At 41.2% G+C, this 21,885-nt stretch overlaps 1 protein-coding gene across 34 annotated transcripts in view; it reads right to left on the bottom strand.

Moving 5' to 3' along the window:
• Nucleotides 1–21,885, bottom strand: part of RBFOX1 (RNA binding fox-1 homolog 1) — a 1,178,577-nt gene that overhangs the window by 115,564 nt on the left and 1,041,128 nt on the right. For 31 of the 34 annotated variants that reach the window (XM_066561182.1, XM_066561192.1, XM_066561190.1 and 28 more), the window contains one exon: nucleotides 12,640–12,882. In XM_066561182.1, coding sequence (XP_066417279.1) covers nucleotides 12,640–12,882 — 243 coding nt within the window. Of the gene's footprint in view, nucleotides 1–12,639; nucleotides 12,883–17,065; nucleotides 17,114–21,885 lie in introns of those variants that run through there. The other 3 variants (XM_066561214.1, XM_066561210.1, XM_066561217.1) reach the window with 1 other exon arrangement.

Below are 21,885 nucleotides of genomic sequence, written 5' to 3'. Positions count from 1 at the left end.
CTGCCCCCAAACACACCCAGGGCTGCCCAGCACCTGCACCCAAACACACTCAGGCAGCAGCTCCCAGGAGCTCTGCACCCCATGGGGCAGGACCTGCTCCTAAAGCCAGTCCCAGACCTGCCCCTAAAGCCAATCCCAGAGCTGTCCCCTAAAGCCAGTCCCAGAGCTGCTCCTAAAGCCAATCCCTGTCCCTAAAGCCAGTCCCAGAGCTGTCCCCAAAGCCAATCCCAGAGATGTCCCCAAAGCCAATCCCAGAGATGTCCCCTAAAGCCAGTCCGAGCTGCTCCTAAAGCCAGTCCCTGTCCCTAAAGCCAGTCCCAGACCTGTCCCCTAAAGCCAGTCCCAGACCTGTCCCCTAAAGCCAGTCCCAGAGCTGCTCCTAAAGCCAATCCCTGTCCCTAAAGCCAGTCCCAGAGCTGTCCCCAAAGCCAATCCCAGAGCTGTCCCCAAAGCCAGTCCCAGAGCTGTCCCCAAAGCCAATCCCAGAGATGTCCCCAAAGCCAATCCCTGTCCCTAAAGCCAGTCCCTGTCCCTAAAGCCAGTCCCTGTCCCCAAAGCCAGTCCCTGTCCCCAAAGCCAGTCCCTGTCCCTAAAGCCAGTCCCTGTCCCCAAAGCCAGTCCCTGTCCCTAAAGCCAGTCCCTGTCCCTAAAGCCAGTCCCTGTCCCCAAAGCCAGTCCCTGTCCCTAAAGCCAGTCCCTGTCCCTAAAGCCAGTCCCTGTCCCCAAAGCCAGTCCCTGTCCCTAAAGCCAGTCCCTGTCCCTAAAGCCAGTCCCTTCAGAAGCAGCTCTGGCCAATTCCTGTGCACACCAGCACACAGCCCGTGCCAGGCTTATCCCTCCAGTCTAAAATGGGATTTTGCAGCTAAATTCCTGTGTACCACGATATAGACTTACTGGGATAAAATATCACCCGCTCATGAGGATCAAACAATCGTCATATATTAAAAATTACTCAATGTCTACACTGCAAATATGTTGGCTCCTCCAATTACACTAATTGCAGTGCATTTTAAGATCAACACTTGAAGGAAGTACTGAAAAACACAAATTTTTCAATGTGCTCAAAATCTACTTTATCTCATTTTAATTTCTCTTGTACAGCTTTTATTTTTCAATACAAGCCAATATTTTTTCCCAAACACTCTGTCAAAACTGGAATACATTCTGTATTTAAAAGGAGGTCAAAAGTGACATTCATGTATAAACAACCAAGCTCCATTTTTTTCTGTTTTTTCCAGCTTGGGATAGTTTTGCCACCTGTCCCTGTCAGATTTTCTTTAAAGAAAAAAAGGAAGCTTATGTATGAGAACAAGGAAATACAAATATTCAGAGGTGAAACTTGGCATCTGCTTCACTAAATTTGGCAACATTGTAATTGTAAACGATGTAGGAAAAGAAATGGGGTGGAATATGTCCATGAGAAATCATATTTCTCAGCACAATCAATATTTCCATATCCCTAAAGTCAAAAGAATAAGGACTCTAAGTAATTAGGCAACAGAATTGCTACATTTTCAAGTAAATACATAAGTTTAAAGCAAATTTCTCTGGACAAATCTACAAATTTTTCCTCTAAGTAAAAATCCACAAGATTTCTTATTTAGTATCTTCTAGCTTTAAGCTGAACACTTGCAAATATTTTAAACAAATTGACATTTTATAACCACACTTTTGGCAACAAATCTCTTTCAACAATATCAGCAATAATACCTTTTGTAATATGAACATACTAAAAAAGTAAACCACATCCTCATGAAAAGAAAAATCAGTGTCCCAGCCTTGTTATGACACAAAAAATAGTGAATTTACATAGTTTGGGTTTTTTTAGATCTCTCTTTTCTCGCACATGATGTAGTTATAACCCCTTTTTTTTCACTTCAGCATGCACTGGAGGAGCTTTATCTGCAAACACTAATTAGCACAGGCAGGCTCAGCTCTTCCTGGCTAGCTGGGTGATCATGCCTGCAATATGGTGCAGCCTTGGTACACTTCTTGTTTTCAAATCAAATATTTAGATACTACTCTGGAACAGCTGGAACTTATGTGAATCTTTATGAAATGAAATAGTTGACATCTTTTGATGCACTTTTTATAACAGCAACAAAAAAACCCACAGCCACAGAAAAGACTTGATTGTAAGCACGCTCTCCTGACTGTATCACAAGGCAGTCTGCTGCCTTTTTTATCTTTTATAAATCAGAGAATAAAGAAAAAGTATCTGAATTACAATCCAAAGCAAAAAGAGCAGAGCAAGAGAAACCCTCCATTGCTGCTTTGGAAGGATGAGGAGGCTGGGAGGCAGCAGCAGTCTGCAGCCAGTCAGTTTATCAAGATGGAGATGTCCTCAATGGCAAACAATCTGCTCTATGGAGAGAGTTTCATCTCTCTGCCCCACCTGGGGTGTGCTCAGACCTGGGGCAGGTGAGGAGCTGCCCCCAGGTGCTTTTTCACCCCCTCCTTTGGAAGCATTTGTGCAGAGCTGTTGCCAGGGCAGGGCAGGAGCACGGGCGCACCTTGCTGCGTTCACAGGTGGGTGTTAAATGGGCAGCTCACTTTGTGTTCTGGGGTAAACTCATCAGATTTCAGAGGCAGTGACAACTTCCCATGTAGGGAAAAGCCCAGAGGCAGTGGCAGCTGCTGCTGTGGGTGAGATTTAAAGAGGTCTCTGCTGGAAAAGCAAAGGCAAGAAGTGCCTTTAAGCAAGAATAGCAGAAGACCTAAGGGATCTCTCTTAAAAAGCTGTTGAGAAGTTTTCCTAAATCAAAAAAGGCAGCACAATATGCTGATGCTTCAACACAACTGTGTGGGATATCAGCTGAAAAAGCATCTAGAACCAGCAAGCTGCTGCAATTTAGATACAAAAATACCAAAGGAATGGTGTATGTTTTTCACATCCACTATATATTTCCTTCAGAGATTCAGATATTCTCTCCATGCCACATTAAAATCAGTGGTACCTCCTATAGGGGAGGAGGAAATGAAAGCAAGCTAGTAGATATTATTGGAATGAGCAAAAACTGGGAAGAAACATAAAATGGAGACAAAGCCTACATATTGAAAAACAACATAATTGGAAAACAAGAGAAAAACTATAGAAAAGGAGTAGTGTAAGGAAGATTAGACAATGAAAATGCACACAAAGATTAAAGCAGGCAAGAAGGAAGCAAAAGAAGAGGAAGGCTTTGTAATATCTTTTTTTAATTAGCAATTATTTGATATTTCTATATAAACCCTCCCAAAATATTAGGGAGGTCAGTCACAGTCTACCCACGACACTGTGTTGCACTTTTGTAAAGAAATTGCCACATACATGCAGGATTAATTGAAGACACAAAAAAATAGGTTAACCTTTTATCCCTTCTTCTGGAATTTCTATAATTAATTAATTATTGGCCATTCAATGTCTAGATCTGTGCAATCTAAAATGACCAACCAATTCTTTCTGCACATGACAGAAAAACCAAATAGGGCGTGATATGCATGGGTGAGTATTAGCTCTGTCTAATTCTTTTTCCAGCAAAGTCTGAAAAGAAGAACTTCTAACCCTTCCCTAAACGCATATCTGATGAAAAAGTACATTTTCCTGTGTCTGCTTCTGCTGCAACGTCTATCTCAGCCTGTCAAGCCACTGGTAGAGCATGAAGCAGCCTGAGATGGATTCACCTGCTTGTGGGTTAAGCCAAGACACAGGGACATGCCTTGTTACTGTCTTTCTAATGCTGATGGATAGCCAAGTTACACGTTTGAATCAAGCCACTCTTTCACACTGACCCTAGAAAGGAACAAATTAAGCAGGGAGAAGTGGTAAGCAAGCCCACACATGAGTAACGTTTAATTAAAGTAATTCTGTGGGTGGCTGGGTGTGTGGGAAAGCTGCAGAGAGAGATGTGTGGGAGAGGAATGGAAACTTGAGAGTATAAACAGGATTAAAAAAAAAATATTTTCAGGGTTGGGGGGTAATATCCCACTAAGCCTTCCTTAGCTGAGACCCACGTGTAGTCATGCAGCAGAGTAAGTTTAGCTCTAGGCACAGACTGGCACATGAGCTGAAATTCAGCCTCATGACTTCAGGGAGAAGAGAGGAAGCCTCCCTGCATTCTCTGCATCATCTTCAGCTTTTAGCTGCAAACTTGGTCAGTCCTGCAGCTACCTGTGCCACCCCACCACTCTGACCTCTCTAGTGGAGAGGCACCTTCCTGCAAGCAAGGGGAAGGATTTGCTGGATGACCAAGAAGTTACAAACATATTCTAATTCCAAGCAATACACAAATTTACTGCAATTACAAAGAGTTGGTGAGTGAAGAAATCAACAGCTTCTGATAAAGTTGCAAGCCATTAACAGTCAATTATGTCAATTACAAGGGAATGGAAAACATCATTGGTCTTAGCTAACCTAACACAGCCACTCATGCATGTAGTGAAAATGAGCGAATTTTCACCAAAAAAATCCCCTCAAAAGGATCAATTTTAATTACCATGGTGTAACGTTGAGCAAAGATGCAGAAGGTCAAATATAAAAGAAGTTGAAATTGGCTATTTCATCACACTAAGGTCCCCTTTGAAATTTATGCTCAGTGTATTCAGCAAAATGTGCAAAAATGGTTTTTCTCTATACATATGAACCCAAAGCACAGCCGAGTACAGCAAAAGCATTTGCATGCCATGGATACTTAGGTTGCACAGAGAGAAGAAAAAGTCAATAATGTAACACGGAAAATAATTGGTATGGAGGAGTAAAGAGCCCAAGAGACAATACAAAGTACAAGAAAACTTTAAAAACCAATATTAGCCCAGCTCTTTCAGGGACAAGCAGGAAGAAAATCCTAAATTGTTTAATTGGTCAATTAAACTTGACAGATTAGAAATTAATTGGTAATGCTTTCTAGAAGAAACTTTTCAAGTTGCAGTATTATGACCATCTCTGGTTGATAATGTGATTGAAAGACCCCTGCAATGTTTTGTGCTTCAAATCTGCCTTAGAGCTGGCTGGAATTACCTGCTGAAGTGAGCTAAGAACTGCTAGGGTGCCCTATGAAGAACATTCAGAAGGGTAATCAAAGACATTCAGCTAATTATTTGAGCAAACATGACTAAAGATGACAGAGCATAATTGCTCTCTTTATCCTTGTTGGTGGGGCTTTTTTTGGTTTTGTGGAGGAGCTTCAGCTTTAACATTTCACCAAGTTGAAGCAGGCAAAAATGAGGAAAGTAAAAAATCACAATATCTGTAGAAGCCCACAAAGGCAGAATAAGACTTTTTCTGTCTTCTATTTCAACATCATATTTTCAAACTTTTCTTGCCGTGAGAATCAAAAGGTGAAAGAAGCTGAGGTGATATCTGAATGACAAAGATGAGGCACTGAGATGTCAGAAGAGCCCCTGTGCAGTCAGCTGGCAGGGTAAGGCTGCTGTCCTCACACCACATACCCACTCACAGAATCACAAAACCCAAGTTCACTCAGCAGCACAGGAAAAAGAAGGTGGTGATTTATCCTCTACCCAGCCAAAACAACGAAATACAAACAGGCACTCCATAAACAGCATCACAGGAACAGTGTCAGGTTCTGTGTATCCTGGAGGAGAATCTATTTTGGAGCTGGCACTGCCAGGCAGAGGGGCTGAGGTGAGCAGTGTGCTCCTGCTACTCCTCAGCACAAGCAAAGGAGCACACGTGGGGCAGAGCTGCAGGGCTGGCACCCAGGGCTCTCAGCAAGGAAGCCTCTTAGAGCAGTAATGCCTATGATCACAAGCCATTACTGTGCCTCACGGCCCCAGCACAGCATTATGTTCTCTATTTGGGATGTCAGTTTTGATCTCCTCACTGTGGAGCAGGAGCTGGACTGGGTTCCTGGCTTCTGCAGCTCTGAAGCACTCAGGGTCTCAAAATAAGCTCCTTGAAATATTTCCTTCAAGGAGCAGTTGGGAGCAGATATAATAGGTAGTATAAATGAAATAGCAGACCATGCTGGTAGAATAGCCTGCAGCAGCAGGGTATGATTTAGATGAATAAACACTGCTCTGAGAGCTGTCAAAGCATTATCAGCTATCTAGCATACTGGTGGCAAACATCTTGAGACAACAGTATGGCATTGAAATAGAATAAAAACTGGGTCATTGACACCAGCTGGCAATAAAAAGTGTCCATGGGGGAATGTTGTGACCGTGTTCAGAGGGGTCTCAGGTTGAGGGAAGAGACAAGGAGATCTGATTCCATGTTTCAGAAGGCTGATTTATTATTTTATGATATATATTATATTAAAACTATACTAAAAGAATAGAAGAAAGGATTTCATCAGAAGGCTGGCTAAGAATTGAAAAGAAGGAATGAATAACAAAGGCCTATGTTTCGGACAGAGAACGAGCCAGCTGGGCTGTGATTGGCCATTAATTAGAAACAACCACATGAGCCAATCCCAGCTGCACCTGTTGCATTCCACAGCAGCAGATAACCATTGGTTACATTTCGTTCCTGAGGCCTCTCAGCTTCTCGGGAGAAAAAATCCTAAGGAAAGGATTTTTCATAAAAGACGTCTGTGGCAGAATGTGGCTTGCAAGACAGCCACTTTGTGGGGAAAATTCCAGCTCCTTGGCAGGGGGAGCACAATGCCATCCTTTAGAGAAGGAATTGGTGTGGGTTTCTGCCCTGGAACTCTGCTCTGCTCCTTGCCAACCACAATTACAGATAGGGGAAGTGAGCCACTCCTTCCCAAGCCACAGGAGGCAGTTCCAGGTACCCTATGGAAAGCTCTCAGGGAGGAGCAGAGCATTCAGAGGCAGGGCTGAGCTCAGCAGCACTGAGAGGGTCCCAGCCTTGGCAGGTTGGACTCCAGGCAAGCTCAGCTCAGAGCTCCCATGAGCCAGCACAGCACAGAGGCCTTGGGTTTGAGCATTGCTGCCTCCCTGTCTCGCTGCTGCAGGAGCAGCTGAGGCACACCTGGACACCAAGGGGGATAGAGAGCACAGTTTAATGTGGAATAGAAGTGCATGAAGCAGCTAATGCAGCCTCACCCCCAGGAGAGAGAGAGGTCATGTATGGAATAGTAGGAGAGAAGGAGGAGATGAACCAAGGGAGAAAAGAAAGAAACTAGGAGGAAGGAAAACCACTTCTACTAATAAATTACATGAAGGACAGAGCAGAAAAAAGAGCTAGCAAAAGCCAGAAACATGCTGCAGAAAACTGTAGTAATAATCTACTCACCTGCAGGCTTAGACAACACACTAAAGCACTTTACATGCTTCCTACTCCCAGCTTTCTCACCAAATTAATAAGCACAACACAGTAATTGGAGCACCAAATCCCCTAAAATATCAGCAAAGGTTGTACACATCTCACTTCTCCAAAACAACAAAATTCAACATGGCAAATACTTCTGCAGTCCACAGTATCACTAAGCCTTGACAAATCCTCAGATGAAGAGATGGCCTCTGCAACGTGACTAAAAAAGGCACAAACCTGGACAAATTAACACCAAGAAAAGAAAACATCAAATTTGCAGGCCATTAGATCCCAAAGAATAAAACATCTCAAGGTAAACAGGGCAGATGGAACAACAGACATAACATCTAACACATCAGGTATTTCCACACAGAAGTACCAGTTCAGAGGAAGTTTGGAAGTAACCAAGCTAAAATTTAGTTCTAACAGTGAAGTTAGAGGGAACATTCCTTACCATCTCCCCAGGCCAGAGACAACCTCACCTCAGCACTGCACATCTGCTCCAGGGGTGAGCAGCCCTGCATCCCCCAATGCCATGCTGGCTGCTGATGCTCAGCCCTTCAGACATGGATGGATCACTCCTCCAGGTAAATGCCTTTTCCCTCAAGATCTCCCATCCAAACACACAACTTCTGACATAAGTCTTCAGCCTCTGAAGCCTGGTGAAAGCTCAGTCCAAAACAGAAGGACTGCACAATCACCTCCAGTTTTATGCAGAAGTAGAATTAAGTTTAAAGCAGCACATTTTTGATATAAACACATAAGCCACAGAGCATTACTGCAACCTCAGCTCTTACCACACCAGGATAGTCACTTTCATTATTAGTATAACACACTTAGAACAGGAAACACTAGAGAAACATTTACTTTACTGTTACTTGCTCCCTTACACATGTCCATCTAATGACCTTTTTATTTACACACATCTCCTGCTGTCATCAACAGAAGTTGTGCAGGAATGCCACAGGCAAAAACTGAACAAGTTTTCCTCAGAATTTTTATGTACACTACAATTGCATCTGTATAGGTACACAGGCAAAGGCTTATTTCATAAAATTATTAAATGCCTTACTTAAAAATAATATATATATACCTATTTAATGTAGCACTGCAAACCACTCTGCAAAATCATCAGACACGTCACTTTCAGCAAAACTTTGTGACATCCTTTTCATACATCAAACCTTCTGGGAAGCCATTTACTATTTCTGTTAATGCCTTAAGACATATTTGATGCCATGCAACTCCAAAAGTTTACCAGCATTTAAATAACCCACGGCTGGTTGATCATTGATTTTGCATATACTCAGATGCACTTCCTCCTTACTCCAAGTTAACAAACATAAGGATCCAAAAAGATGAAAACCAGAGATGAGCAGAGAAGACTCAAAGTACCTTTTGACAGTATTTTATTACCTACCAATAATTTCATATTATTTCAGCTAAATCACCCTGTCTTTAATCATTTACTACCCTTTGATTCTGTCCCTCTTCTCCTGTTTCTCAGCACCACAGTCAGAGTCAGCAATCCCTGCACATGCAATCCGAGCACCTCTTGTTCCAGCACTTACCCTGACAGAATACTGTGTTACACCATTTTATCTAAATAGATTAAAACTGGTCACTGGGAAAGACTCTTTCTACAAGTACAAGAGCGTGTCCAAGAGTACGTGAAGTACTTCTGAACGCGAATTACAAGAGCACTCTGCACAAAATTGCAAACCTGCAATAAAACTGATGATTGGAATTTTGATCAGTTTGTGGAAAACGGGGATCCTGGCAGTGGCTCTAGCAGGGCCAGGATCTCACCCTGGTCTGCAGTTGAGGATTCAAGAGCAGTTGCACAGAAAGAGTTTATTTTGATTACTTTTCTCTGTATTGGGTGTTGTCATCTTATTGCAGGGGTTCCATGCTGCTGTCTCCTTATCACAATAGTTCCAAACCTTCCTGGTGTTCTCGTCTGGGCAGCTCCTCAGAGCACTGACTCTTTCGTCTTCCCAAAGCAGCCACTGACTCCAGTTCCCTTCTCACCCACCCACCCCACTCTTTTATAGCATCTTCTTCTCATTGTTTACACCTGTGGCCTGTTAAAGTCAGGCCTGTTCCTGATCTTTGATAATTGGCCCAGCTGCAGCTCCTCAGGGGTGAGATTACTTTCTACACTATCTTTATTTTCTTATATTCTGTCCCCCTAGAGCTGGGGTTTAGGTGGCACTAGACCCAGTGTGAGCTCCATCTTCAGTGAGTGATTCTTTCAGACCAGAAGAAAGAACCTGGGACACTCAGACACAGCCTGGGATCTATCTCACCTCAGCATAGATTCAGTCCTTCATGGAGGAGATCATTAAGTCACTTCTGGTAGTAATTCTACAGTTTAGACAATTGCCCTGAAGTTTTTTAGGTTCACATTGCAAAATTTTAAGATCTACTTTTAATGGTATATCCAGCTTCAGATGTACATAAGTCTGTGAGTGAGAAAATTCAAAAACTGGTCTTGCCTCCAACAGCTTGTCCTTAATCACCACAGCATTCTTTTGTGAATGATTGGCCAGTTGATTATTTTTCTTTCAAATGCATGTCATAAACAGCTTACTGAAAGGAAACTAAATAAAACCATTGGGACCTACCAAACAAATGCCACTATGTCCCCACACCAATTCCACCTAAAACTCCTCAACTGGAAATCAACTATTCTCAAAGCCAGATTAGAAAAAAAACATATTTTTTCTCCTTTGACAATAAAGACTACATGGAGGTAGAATGTTGACACAGTGCTGTTGAAGCTCTCTTTCATAATAAAAACTTATATTATTAAACCTACAGAGTAAACAGCTGGACCCTTATAATATTACAAAGGCCATGTTAAATCTGCCTGGGATCCATCTGCATGTATCTGTTTATAAAGTCTCCACAGTTTGCCAAGAGCAATGGCTAATGCCACCCAGCATAACAGATTTTAAACCTAGGTGCCTGTAATTACATTGTGCAAGCAATGTTTGCCTGTGCATTTGTAAACCTGGCTGGTGAAGAATGTGTTAAATGTCAGTGCAGACCCATAGATGAGCACACTTCTTAGAAACCTGCCTTTTCATTGCACTGCTCTGGAGGGAGAGCATCCACAGCTTTCAATATAGCATTACGATTTGGAAAAAAAATATCTTGTTAAAAACCAAGCCATACTAAAACTTTCTCAAACAGACCCGAAAGTTAAAAGGAAAGAAATCGAATTCTTTATAAACAGCATGAGAGCTACTTCAAAATGTTCTGTCCATTCCTCTATAAGAAAGGAAACCAGAATGCAAGGAAAGGATCCACAATAAAGAGAGCAAATAACTATACCATATTCCCTGAATATAACAGGTTAGTGGAATTGAAGTGTTATCCTGCAGAGAATGGCAATTCACTCCAAGGGGAAACAGAAGGGAAAAGGTGTCTGACAGGTAAAATACAAGCTGGATACTAGGAAGGCAAAAAGCAAGTAAGAGCAGATAGCAAAGGACACAAAACCAAATAACAATAAAGCCTATTTGCATATCAGAAGCAGGGAATCATTGGATTTGCTAGAGCTGGGATTGAATAGAGCACTTGAAGAAGATAAGGGCATTGCAGACAATCCAGACTGTGTCTTTTCACCAGCCTTTGCTATGGAAAATGTTGGGAAAACACATCCCTGACTTCTCTGATAAAGTGAGTGACATTTCTTCAAACTGAAAAATCAAAACGGGGTGAGGAAACACAATCAATTGAAAGCAATAAATGATGAGGGATGAGCTCCTGTCCCACTCCCATCGACGGGTCTTTTACCATTGATTTTAGCTCTGTCAGGATTTCACTTCAGGACTGAACAGAAACAGTTTCAAAACATGAAAAGGCTGAGCTGGCCATCACAGGGGATTGTTCAAGTTGCAGCAGTGGTCACAAAAACCAAGCAAAATCAGAGAACAGAAAAGAACAAAAAAAGGTACAGTAGGAAATTTTATCTTTTTAGTCAATATCCAATCTCTTCTGGAGTATATATTCAGCTTAGGGCTCCTGCTCTAAACCAGTGACAGTGGTATTTGACAAAAGTTAGACAACAATAAAAAATGATTATGGAAGCAAGTTTTAAAAGCTAGAAGGAGCCAGGAATTTAACTTAGCAAAGAGATGGATAAGAGGAAACACAGTAGAGCTGCAAAGAATGCTATGAGATAGCAGCAAATAGGATGCTCTTCAATTTAAACTTTCTCCCAGTACTGGAGAAAAGAGAAACTCAGGGCAATAAAAAGTTACCAAGTGAGAAAAAAAAACAAAACAAAACAAAACATTTTTCTGCATAAACCACAAAAATGTGCAATTAATTCACAAGGATTTCTCTGTTATAATAGCAAGGAATATTCTTTGGTGCCTTTGGTATTGCTTTCCTTTCTTGCACAACCCATACAAAGAAATTAGTGGCATGGCAATAAACATAAATTTGCAGAGCTCATTTAAGAGAATGTGTTTTCCTTTTCTTCTTGCCGCCCTAATGCATGAAACCTTTTAGGCTGGACACGAGCCAGGAAGGAAGGGGAGGTAAGCTGAGGCAGGGAGAATGGCTGAGGCAAGGATGAGGACAGCCAGGAGATGTTTCCAGCACTGCCTGTTCTGTGCCCCATCCTGCACACGTAACACCAGGGGCTGGTTGATGGCTCAGAAACCTGCCAGCTCCTGGCACTGGATATATTGGGTCCCACTCTAGAATTAAGACAGAAACACTAAACTATCAGTGTGTGAAATTTGTGACTTAAATTACAAGGTAGAGCCATCCAAGGAGCCTCTTGCATAATTCATGACACTTCAGAACTTCACATATAAATCAAATAGACGGAAAGTCTATCATTTCTGCTCTGTTTAGCACAGATCCACACACAGCTTGGGTAATGGCTGCACAAACAAGCTCTCTAGAAAATACAATACTGCAGACATGCTCTTCACAATACTAATTCACACAGTAAATTTTGTACAGGACCATTCAAGTAATACTTTTATTAAAACTGCTTGTGTCGAAAACACAGAGGTCATAAAAATAATCAAATGAGTCTGGTTAGGGTTTTTTGGTTGCTTTCTTTGGCCCAGCAAATGAATGCCTACAAACACTCATGTGCAATGTTTTTCCATATTGGACTTAATTAAAATTTATGCTGTGATTCATGGGCTGGCTATTAATCATTTTGTCTAACACCGTTGAAAATGAAATTCCAGGTTCTACAAAGCTCCAACACTTATTAAGAAGCTCCAAAACCAGCAAAACACATTCCCCAGGTTCAACAGCAAACTCTGACAGACTTTCAACATTAACACGGTGCCTAAGCCTGACGCGAACGAAGCGTGTCAAGGGAAAAACGTTCTTGATAAACACACACAAAACACAGAGCTTCAGAAAGAGCAGTAACCTTGACTTACTGTGGCTGTGCCGGAGACAGTTTGTGCATTTGTGTCAGCTGCACTCTGTTCAGAGTGTGTCTGAGCAGGAGGGTACATGTTTAACGTGTGCTCTGGAACAGTGCTTTGGCCTGGGTAGTCTGGAGCTGGATGCGGATGTGGGGCTGTGTATTCTGCAGGGATACCGTTCTGAGGAGGAGCAAACTGCGCTGAGGCATAAGGCTGGGCCATTGTGTCAGGAGGTGCTGTAGCTTCCTGATTACCCTGTGGAAATCAAAGGGAAAATAGTAATAATAATAATAATAATAATAATAATAATAATAATAAAAATAAACAACGGAAGAAATGTGGCATGAGCTAAAATAAGCGAAGGTCCTGAACCCGTAACGCAGAGAGCATCCTGGCCTGAAAAGGGCACAGTGGCTGCTTCTTGAGGAGGATATTTCTTGTCTGCATTAAATGCATTCTGCTAACCCTATTAAATATTGTTATTAGACAAACAAATCTGCTGCTTGCTGGATAATTGTGGACTAGTCTTTAGGCAGGAAAGGTCAGTGAAATCTGCCTGCACTAATGATGGCTCAACAACTCAGACAAGGAAGAGGGACAGAGCCAGTTCATTCCAAAGGTTCCTGAGCACAAGTGCCAGCACAGAGCTGGGCTAAGCTCAGCCCCCAGTCTGTGATCGCTCTGACTGACCAATTACAGAACACAATATAGGTTGTGCACAATTTGGGTGCATACTGTTAACAAACACTAAAAATACCTATGTGCAATAATGCCCTGAGATATTCAGAATACTTTGAGATACCCTTCATTGAGCCATTGCAGGCCACAAATGCAAAATAGTAATGAGATCTAGTTATAATATTAAGTATTTGAATCTACAAGTGCATCAGTTCAAAACTTTAAATAACATTAAAAAATAATTCTATATCAAGAGAAATAGATTTAAGAACTTTAAAAGTTTTACATTTGAAGACAGCAGTATTTCATTTCATATCACAATTAGCCTATAACATTAATAACACTACCCTCATCTTTATAGAGAGATGCATATTTCCATTTGATATAATAAAGAAGACCCAAACCTGTTAAATTAGCAATTAAAAAACTTCTGACTAAATGTTTTCCCCACACCAAAAATAATTCTAGAGGAGGAAATGTACACTACAATCTTTCTGAACCTATATAAAAAAATGTCCAGAATGAGATTTTGCCTGAGACACAATTAGAGGCCATTAGTGCAGGGACTACCCCAACCTCAGATATACTAATTTACAAAATAAAATTATCCCACTAATAAGCAAGGAATATAAAAATGCACAATTAAAATTTAATTACCTTTCAAGCTACTCCATCATTCTCCCACCAACACATGTACAAGCACCTGCCCAAAACTATTGCAGGTCTTTTATTCCTACTCATCAGTCCTTGATTTCCCAATTTAAAATAAGGTGGATGAATAAAAGACATTCTTCTGCACTTTGTACTTAAGGGCATTTACAGCCAATTCCAGCTAATTCAGACATCAGCTCTCTGACCTGAACTCATCCTAAACTCAAGAGCTTTTAAGAATTCACACAGGAGTTAAGTCTTGGTACTCGACAGGTTAAAAGAGAAAACTGAATTTTCCTTTGTAAGAGGCACTCTGTGTGTCTGAAAAAATTAGAACTTTATATTAGCAATCAAACCCTCTCTAATTTTAATCCCATCTTTGCTGCTGGTTAAATGTATGGCCTTGAGCAAGTGGTTTCCATTGCTTCATTCATCCATCCTTAGCAGGAAACCATTGTCATTTACTGACTTCACAGGGTTAAGTCACTGAGATTTGTTTGTGTATCTACAATCTCAGCAAGGTTAATGCTGCACTGAAACTGGCCCTGTTAAATTTCTGTGGAGGTAAAACCTCTTGTAAATGTGTACTTTTACCCTCTAATATTAAAATGGTCAAGATCCTTTCTTATTTCTTTTACCTAATATTTTCACTATTAAAAAAAAAATTTAAATCCAGCTGAAGCAAAACCCAGGAATGACTGGATTACACCAGAGACATTCATTAAATGTTAAAGAAGTACTTTTAAAACTTGTGTGGGAGGCAGCCAACCTTAAATTTTTTAATGAGCTGTTTCAGGAGGGACTAGAGCAAGCGGGAAGAAGGAACAAAAGCAAATCCAGATTCTGCCTCTATAAGCACTTTCACTGTGCTGGTTTTGAAGCACAGGAGCTGGTTAGTGCTGGTCCTTAAGCCATTCCTTCCCGTCAGATGCTGAACATGACACCAGAGCCAGCAGCTGTTAAAAAAGAGCAGCAATGGCATCAGAGGGACCACGGGGTGATGTCCAGGTGCATTTCATCCAAAGGGTTTTGTACCACCTCCAGCCCTAAACCAGATGTTGCTGAGCCCCTCACTGTTTCTCATTAACCTTGACAGCAGTTCCATGAGGACCCTAATTAATATTCAAAGCATCCACACCTAGCGCTAATTACAGCTCATATTTAATTAAGAGGGTTGAACTTTTCCATTATTTTTACCAGCAACTCCAAACTTTTTAGATTGATCACAAAATGGCAAATTGCACTGGCAATTTCAGAACCTCCACAGTGCTGAGACTCTTCTGCCTCTTCCATTAGACTTGTTCAGCTGAGGTCTGCCTCACTTATTAATAACTGAGACCCCATTAATAAGTAAACAACGAAGGGTCAGGGATTTATCTTCTTTTTTCATATTCAGAGATTTACAGCCTTGCCATTGAAGAAACCCAGCAGAAAACTGACAGACAAGATTATCAGTGCAGGCTCTGCAGGTTCATTTAATTGTTGGAAGACAGGGGACATTAAAGAAACTAAACTTGCACATGCTACTGCAGGCCCTAAGTTTAAAATGATAGTGACAATAAATCTGAGATGTTCATCCCTTAAAATAAGTGACTACTGAAGCCTTTCCTAGCCTTTGAAATTAGTGTGACTTTATTATTCATAATTAATTCTACAGACAAGGTATTGCAATGTAATACAAAAACACGTATGCTTAAACAAGTTCTTCATTATTTACGTGGTTAATAATAGCCAAAGCAAATTGTTCAAAATACTAATTTCTGTCAAGAACAATGAAGTGTCAACTATCACACATTTGTGTCTACATGTGGTTGATGGAAACCCCAGACTACACATGAGATACACTCGAAAAGATTTTGAGCAACCAAAAATTCTTTAAATAGAATCAGCTAAAATGTTCCTTTATTGTGCTCTTTAAAATACAGTGAACTGAAATGAATAAAAGAAATAATAAATTCTAATGCATTAAGTTGAAAATATGAAATAACCCTAAAAGCAAGAGGAAATATTGATCCTAAATTAGCCCATGAACTCAGGTATTGGGGTAATTTCAAAGCTGTGTATGACAGTACACAGGCACAGCTTAACCCCACCCAGGCAGGAGAGGCTGAACAGAAGTTGTCCCTTCAGACTCAGTTCCAAGTATCTTTAAGATTAAATGACCCCTTAATGCTCACTTTGTGCATGGTTTTTTTAAAAAAGTGGTTGTTGGCAACAGCAAGGAGAACAAAGGATGGCAGACAGTCAGGCTCTGCTCAATGTTCTGGCCCGAGTCTTAATGAAAACCACATTTCAACTGAAAAATATGCTTTACGTGGCAGTGTATAAAATCAAATTTATTGCTTTCTGGTTAAATGTTGAACTCTAAAGAACAAAAAAAAAAAAAAAGGATTCCAATGGTGTAGGTAAGTAAAGATTCTCCTATTTCATCCATATTATCCCATCTGAAGAAAAGCTTAGAATTTAAACTGCTCCTACTATCTCAGATGACTTTTCAGCATCTCCTCCTCTGAAAAGATTTCATAATTAAGAAATGTATAAAAAGTGTCAAAACATAATAAGGCAAGCATGTTATGTTTGTAGACAAAGGAGAGAGCAGAGAAAACATTTCTTAGGCAGTGTTTCTTTTTCTTAAAAACACATTTGCAGCATAAAAATGTATTCAATGAAAACCTTTTTGCTTGCCTGCATTTTGAAGTCGAACTCACAGTTTATTGTTTGTTTTTCTCTATTTTCCATTTGGTGCATTTTGTTTCTTTGGCAAGAGATAGTTCACATTTAGAGAAAGCCTCCTGTACTGTAGTTAAATGAGCCAAACTGCATCGTATCCTCAGGGCACAGAAACAAAGAAGAAAAATGCAATATTTCTCTGCAAACCTGCTGGTTCTAAGGGCTCAGTTACATCTATCAAAAACACGATTCCCCATAGCTTGCCCTCCTTCAGATTTAAGGACGAAAACACGGCTTAGAAGCCTTGCATGCAGTGGTGCAGCTGCTTATAAGAACAGCCCTGGCGTGACTAAAAACCAAGAGTTTCTAGTGAAAATAAAAGTGAAAATAAAAGTGAAAATAAAAGTGAAAATAAAAGTGAAAATAAAAGTGAAAATACCTGCTGTACCATGGTGCTGCCTCTTTTCTCCATAAACTTAGCAGCTGCTCTGCTCCCAGGCCATGCAGCATCTGCCCAAGGGGAGCATCAGTGCAGGCTGGGGGCGTGTGAGCAGAGCAGGGGTGAGGGAGCTCGGGGTGCTGAGGGAGGGGGAGCCCATGCGGGGCTCTCTGCCCTCCCTCCCCACATCCCGGTGCTCCCAAAGCCTGATCCAGATGGGGCTCTCTGCCCTCCCTCCCCACATCCCGGTGCTCCCAAAGCCTGATCCAGATGGGGCTCCTGCAGCGGGGGCCGCGCCCCATCAATCACAGCAGGCCACTCCTCTGGCTCCTGCTACTGCTGCTGGAGTGCACCACTGAGCAGATGATTGCACAGAGAAGGAGGAAAAAAACACAGCTTGACTGCATTAATAGCTGTTTAAAAAACATTGGAAATGCTACTGTGGAAGTTGCCGGAAGCTGGAGGTTTTTGTTTTAAAATTAACACGGCTGTATTCAGAGTCCCAAAACACCCTGAACGTCCAGGGCTCTGGATTTGGGATAGCTACCATGTCCCGTTACACGTGTGCATTTCCATGGGATTAATTCCTCCTCCATGTGGCAGAGTTAAAACCAATAAGGTTCTGATTTTAAAATTGCTGAACACCACAAGCAAACCTTCGATACCGAACTAGCCTGGTTTAGATTAAATCTACTTTATCCTTCCATTCAAAAGAAATATTGCTTCCTTTTTTGTTTCATTTCCTAACATCCCTCTCGCTTAGCAGGGGAAATATTTCAGAAGTGCTACCAAGGTTTTGTTCTGCGAGCCACTTTAAGCAACCTAATGCTTCACTGTTAAAGGAACTTTTCTAGATGCTCCAGAGATAGCTTCAAAATGATTGAACTTCTATCTAAAGAAATAAAGAAAAGAAAAATAATTTTCAAAAAACCAAACAACTAAAGAGATTCAGACAGCCCCAAGAATACACATTTATTGCCACTCTGCTGCAGACTGCCTACAGACATCAGGGTTCAGAAGCAGGGCAGACACGTAACACTGGAATTATTCTAACAAACCTTCCAATTCAAAGGGGTGGGCAGAGCAACAAACAGGCATCAATTCATCATTAATCTTATATTCCAACTGAAATATATTGGAATTCTTTAAAGTGGCAGTGTAATTCTTCCAGGTTTGTTGCTGGCACTCCCCAATTAATGATAATAAAAGCAGCCACTTCAGATTTTTCAGAAGGAATCAGACATCCAACCACACCAAACTGATAATCACAACTGACTGACTCTGAGAGCTTTCTCTGTTGTAGCTTAATTATCTGACCAGGCCACTTGACTCGCATCATTTGCTTCTGCAATCACACAAAATGAATGCTCCAGCCACCTCTCTTTTTTGGAAGGTTCAGGGCAAAGCCAAACTCAGCTTTCAAAAGTAAGACCGATACTGCAGAATAACTTTTTTCAGAGAGCATAGGGGGAAAAGATAACAATAAGTAAGCAAAAGAGAATTTCTTTGCTACCTTAGCACAAAAGTACCATTTTGTTTCTCCCATTGAAGAGGAACATTTACTTTTGGTCTTTTTTACATATTAAATACTGTATTCCAATAACAGTCTGTGCTCTTGCGACTGCTGCACGTGTGTTTGATAGTGACATGTTCACTCTGTGTCAGCACCTGAGGTATGGAAAAGAATTTCAGCAACTGAAACCTCCCGACAGCCTGCAAAGAACCTTTACTTAGATTTCCCTGAAAGCAGCAAAGCACTTGCCAAAACTTAGCCTGGATTCACATAATGCTATGGACACAGCACTACACATGGAGAAAGGCTTCCCTCCAGCACCTTCCCTCCTTCCAGCTGCTGAAGCTTTCTACTGCCTTTGTGATGCTGTCATTTATTGCCAGAGCTTTCCTTATCCTACATGGCAAATCTTTATCCTGTTGTTTCCAGTGGCCCAAGTGCACACGACTCTGCCACACTGATTTGTTTTGCTTCCACATTAACAGCTAAATCTTTCTTTTTAAGATTTCTGCCTCTCCCTCACTTTCTCCAACTCCGACCCTTAAGGTCTTCCCAACTGCAGCTCAACCCTCCATCCAACAATATTTCCCTTGGAAACAATTTTTACATCACATTTGAAAAACAACTCTCCAAAATGGCCTTAAGAGCCATACAGCAAGACACTCTGAAGAAATCTGGTGTATCTACAACAAGAATTGATTCTTACAACTTCCTAAAAAAGTCTTAAGATAAGACTTTAAAGGATCTCATCATTATCCACAAGTCAGTAGAGGAAACTCCACCTCATTTGTGTTACACCTTTACTAGAGCATACTGATGATGATGCAGCATCCTTGTACCCAAATAGAAGGGAAAGAGGGAAAAAAAAGGAGTTGGACTATTAATATTAAAGGTACGTGAAAAGCCATCTGGAATATAGGATTTTAAAGCAGTCAACATTTAGAAGTTTAACCCAGCTATGATTTCCAGTCCTTGGGCATCAAGACCAGGTCCAAAACTGTTCAACTGATCTTCACAAAAGACACATGTCAAGTGTCAGAATGCAAATTCCACAGGACAGCAAACAGGGAGCAGTCATGGGGCTCTGCAGGAGTGGGCTGACAAAACCTGGCCAAGTCCTGCTCTTGGGACAGGATAATCCCTCACACTGGCCCAGGACATGCCTGCGGGGCCAGAGAGCAGCTCTGCAGCCAAGGGTGAGTCCCGGTGTCACTCTGATTTTAAGATTTTCTAAGCCTTCTGATGTTGACATTCTTGTAGCAAACTTTCTCACACACTTTCTGTATATAACTGATTGTTTTGCATTCTTTTATGGAGGAGGAGAATTTTGATGGACTGTTGGTTTGTCCAGCGTCATTGGAGAGGTGGCACTGTCACCCTCCAATCCACTGGCACTTTTGGAAAGCTATAAATGTTGGAATCAGAAATTAAACTTCCTTTTTTCTTCTTCACCTTGAGAGCAGCGGTGTGTGCTCGTATTCTTTTGTGTCCTACAGTGACATCCTGGTGAGCAGAGCTGGGTCCAAAGCCAATGTCAACTGCCTTCCTGGCAGCCAATGCCAACTGTGCCAACTGCTCTGCAGGCTGCACTAGCAAAGGGTGGTCAGGGAGGTGAGGAAAGGGATCCCTCCTCCCTGCACAGCACTCGGGAGAGCATCTGGAGCACCAGCCTGGAGTGCCTCAGGACAGGAGATGTGTTTGGGAGTTCAGTGGTGGCTTGCCAGGGCAGCTGCAGGGCTGGAGCACATGACAGAGGCTGAGGCAGCTGCTTCAGCATCGCCTGCAGAAGGGAGGGCTCAGACACCTTAATTGCATCTTCTTCCACTTAACCAAAGGTTACAGGGACAGAACCCGCAGGTACAGAGTGACAGAACAAGGAGCAACAGCTCAAAGTTGCCAAAAGGGAAATTCTGGTTAGCTCCAAAGAATAAGATAATGAATGTGAGGGAAGTTAAGCTCAGGAAAATGCTGCTCAGGGAGGAGAATTTCAAACCTGAACTCTAAAAGTCCCTGAGCAACCTAATCTGTGTAGTTACCCCTGATTTAAAAGGGATATTTGGATTAGATGGCTTCTGAAGTTCCCTTTCAATCTGAATCATCCTGTGATTCCATGTGGTTTCAACAGTAGCAGAATAGCTTCAAAATGGATTTTATACTTTTATCCTATTTGATGTCTTTCTTCATAAAGGATTTACTGAGAAGGAAGAGACTAGTTACAACTTCTAGCCTATTTCCATCCTCAAGAAACAACGTTTGAGTTCTTTGAGATGTATTTGCAATGTTTCCTTAGAAAAATATGTTTGCATTTGTTTAATCCACAGCCAGAGCAGTATGGAAGTGGCAATTCTTACAGTGCAGGCAAGACCAGTTTCACAAATGATTTAATTTAATGCTGTGAACTACAGCACGTTTTCATTTTCTGCCAAACATTACCCTTCTCAGCAGATGTAGAGGAACACTGCCTTACATCTCCATAGAAAGGAGTAGTTTTCTCCACCTTCTGCATGACCTCTAAAGCAGTAACTACAGCCATATAAGTTTTCTGATTTTATCTGCATTTTTCCTTCTGAAATACAATTTATTTCAAAGATTAATTTATTGAAAACCACTGCCACCGTTTAAAGCTGGATTCTAACTAAACTAGTACATCCATTTTCTTATTTTTCTAATAAAGTGATTTAAAAAAACCTTTTTTTTTTTCTTTACTGCAACACTGAAGGTATGGGACATACTAATGCAGGTGACAAACCATGCTTATGCAGCAAGACTGTGTCTGCTGCAGACACAACTCTGCATTGTGCTTTGTAACCCGTTCTTCTGGATTCCACTGAGACAGTTCCTGCCTTGTAACCCACACACAGACATAGGTATTTCCAGAATTTGAGTCAAAAAGTTTCTCTAAATGACACCTCAGTGGTAAAAGATTGAGCTCTGCAAAGGTTTGGAGTCTGCAGAGAAAATCGAGCACAATCAAATCCAAAACCAGTTGTGGGTAAACAGTTTTTAATAGATAATTTCTAGAAATCTGATGAGTTCTTATAACATAGCTAAAATTATGCATTAAAGATTTGTTGTAAGTAGAATTCAACACCTCAATTCCAGTTTACTCCAAAAAAACCTGACTAAATTTTTCAGGAGATTGGGACCGGCTAAAGCTGGTTCTTAAAAGCGCCTAAATGGAGCAACTGAATCTCATTGATTATTAAAAGTTAACTTTTAATAATAATAATTATTATTATTAATAATAATAAATTATTCCCAATTTAGAGATGCCACCTCATCCAGAGTTTCAGTTGGCTTTGCAATG

The sequence above is a fragment of the Molothrus aeneus genome, chromosome 16 (genome assembly GCF_037042795.1).
Source record: "Molothrus aeneus isolate 106 chromosome 16, BPBGC_Maene_1.0, whole genome shotgun sequence".
NCBI lineage: Eukaryota > Metazoa > Chordata > Aves > Passeriformes > Icteridae > Molothrus > Molothrus aeneus.
The sequence above is the reverse complement of the archived record's forward strand: the minus strand, read 5'-3'. Positions and strand labels throughout refer to the sequence as shown.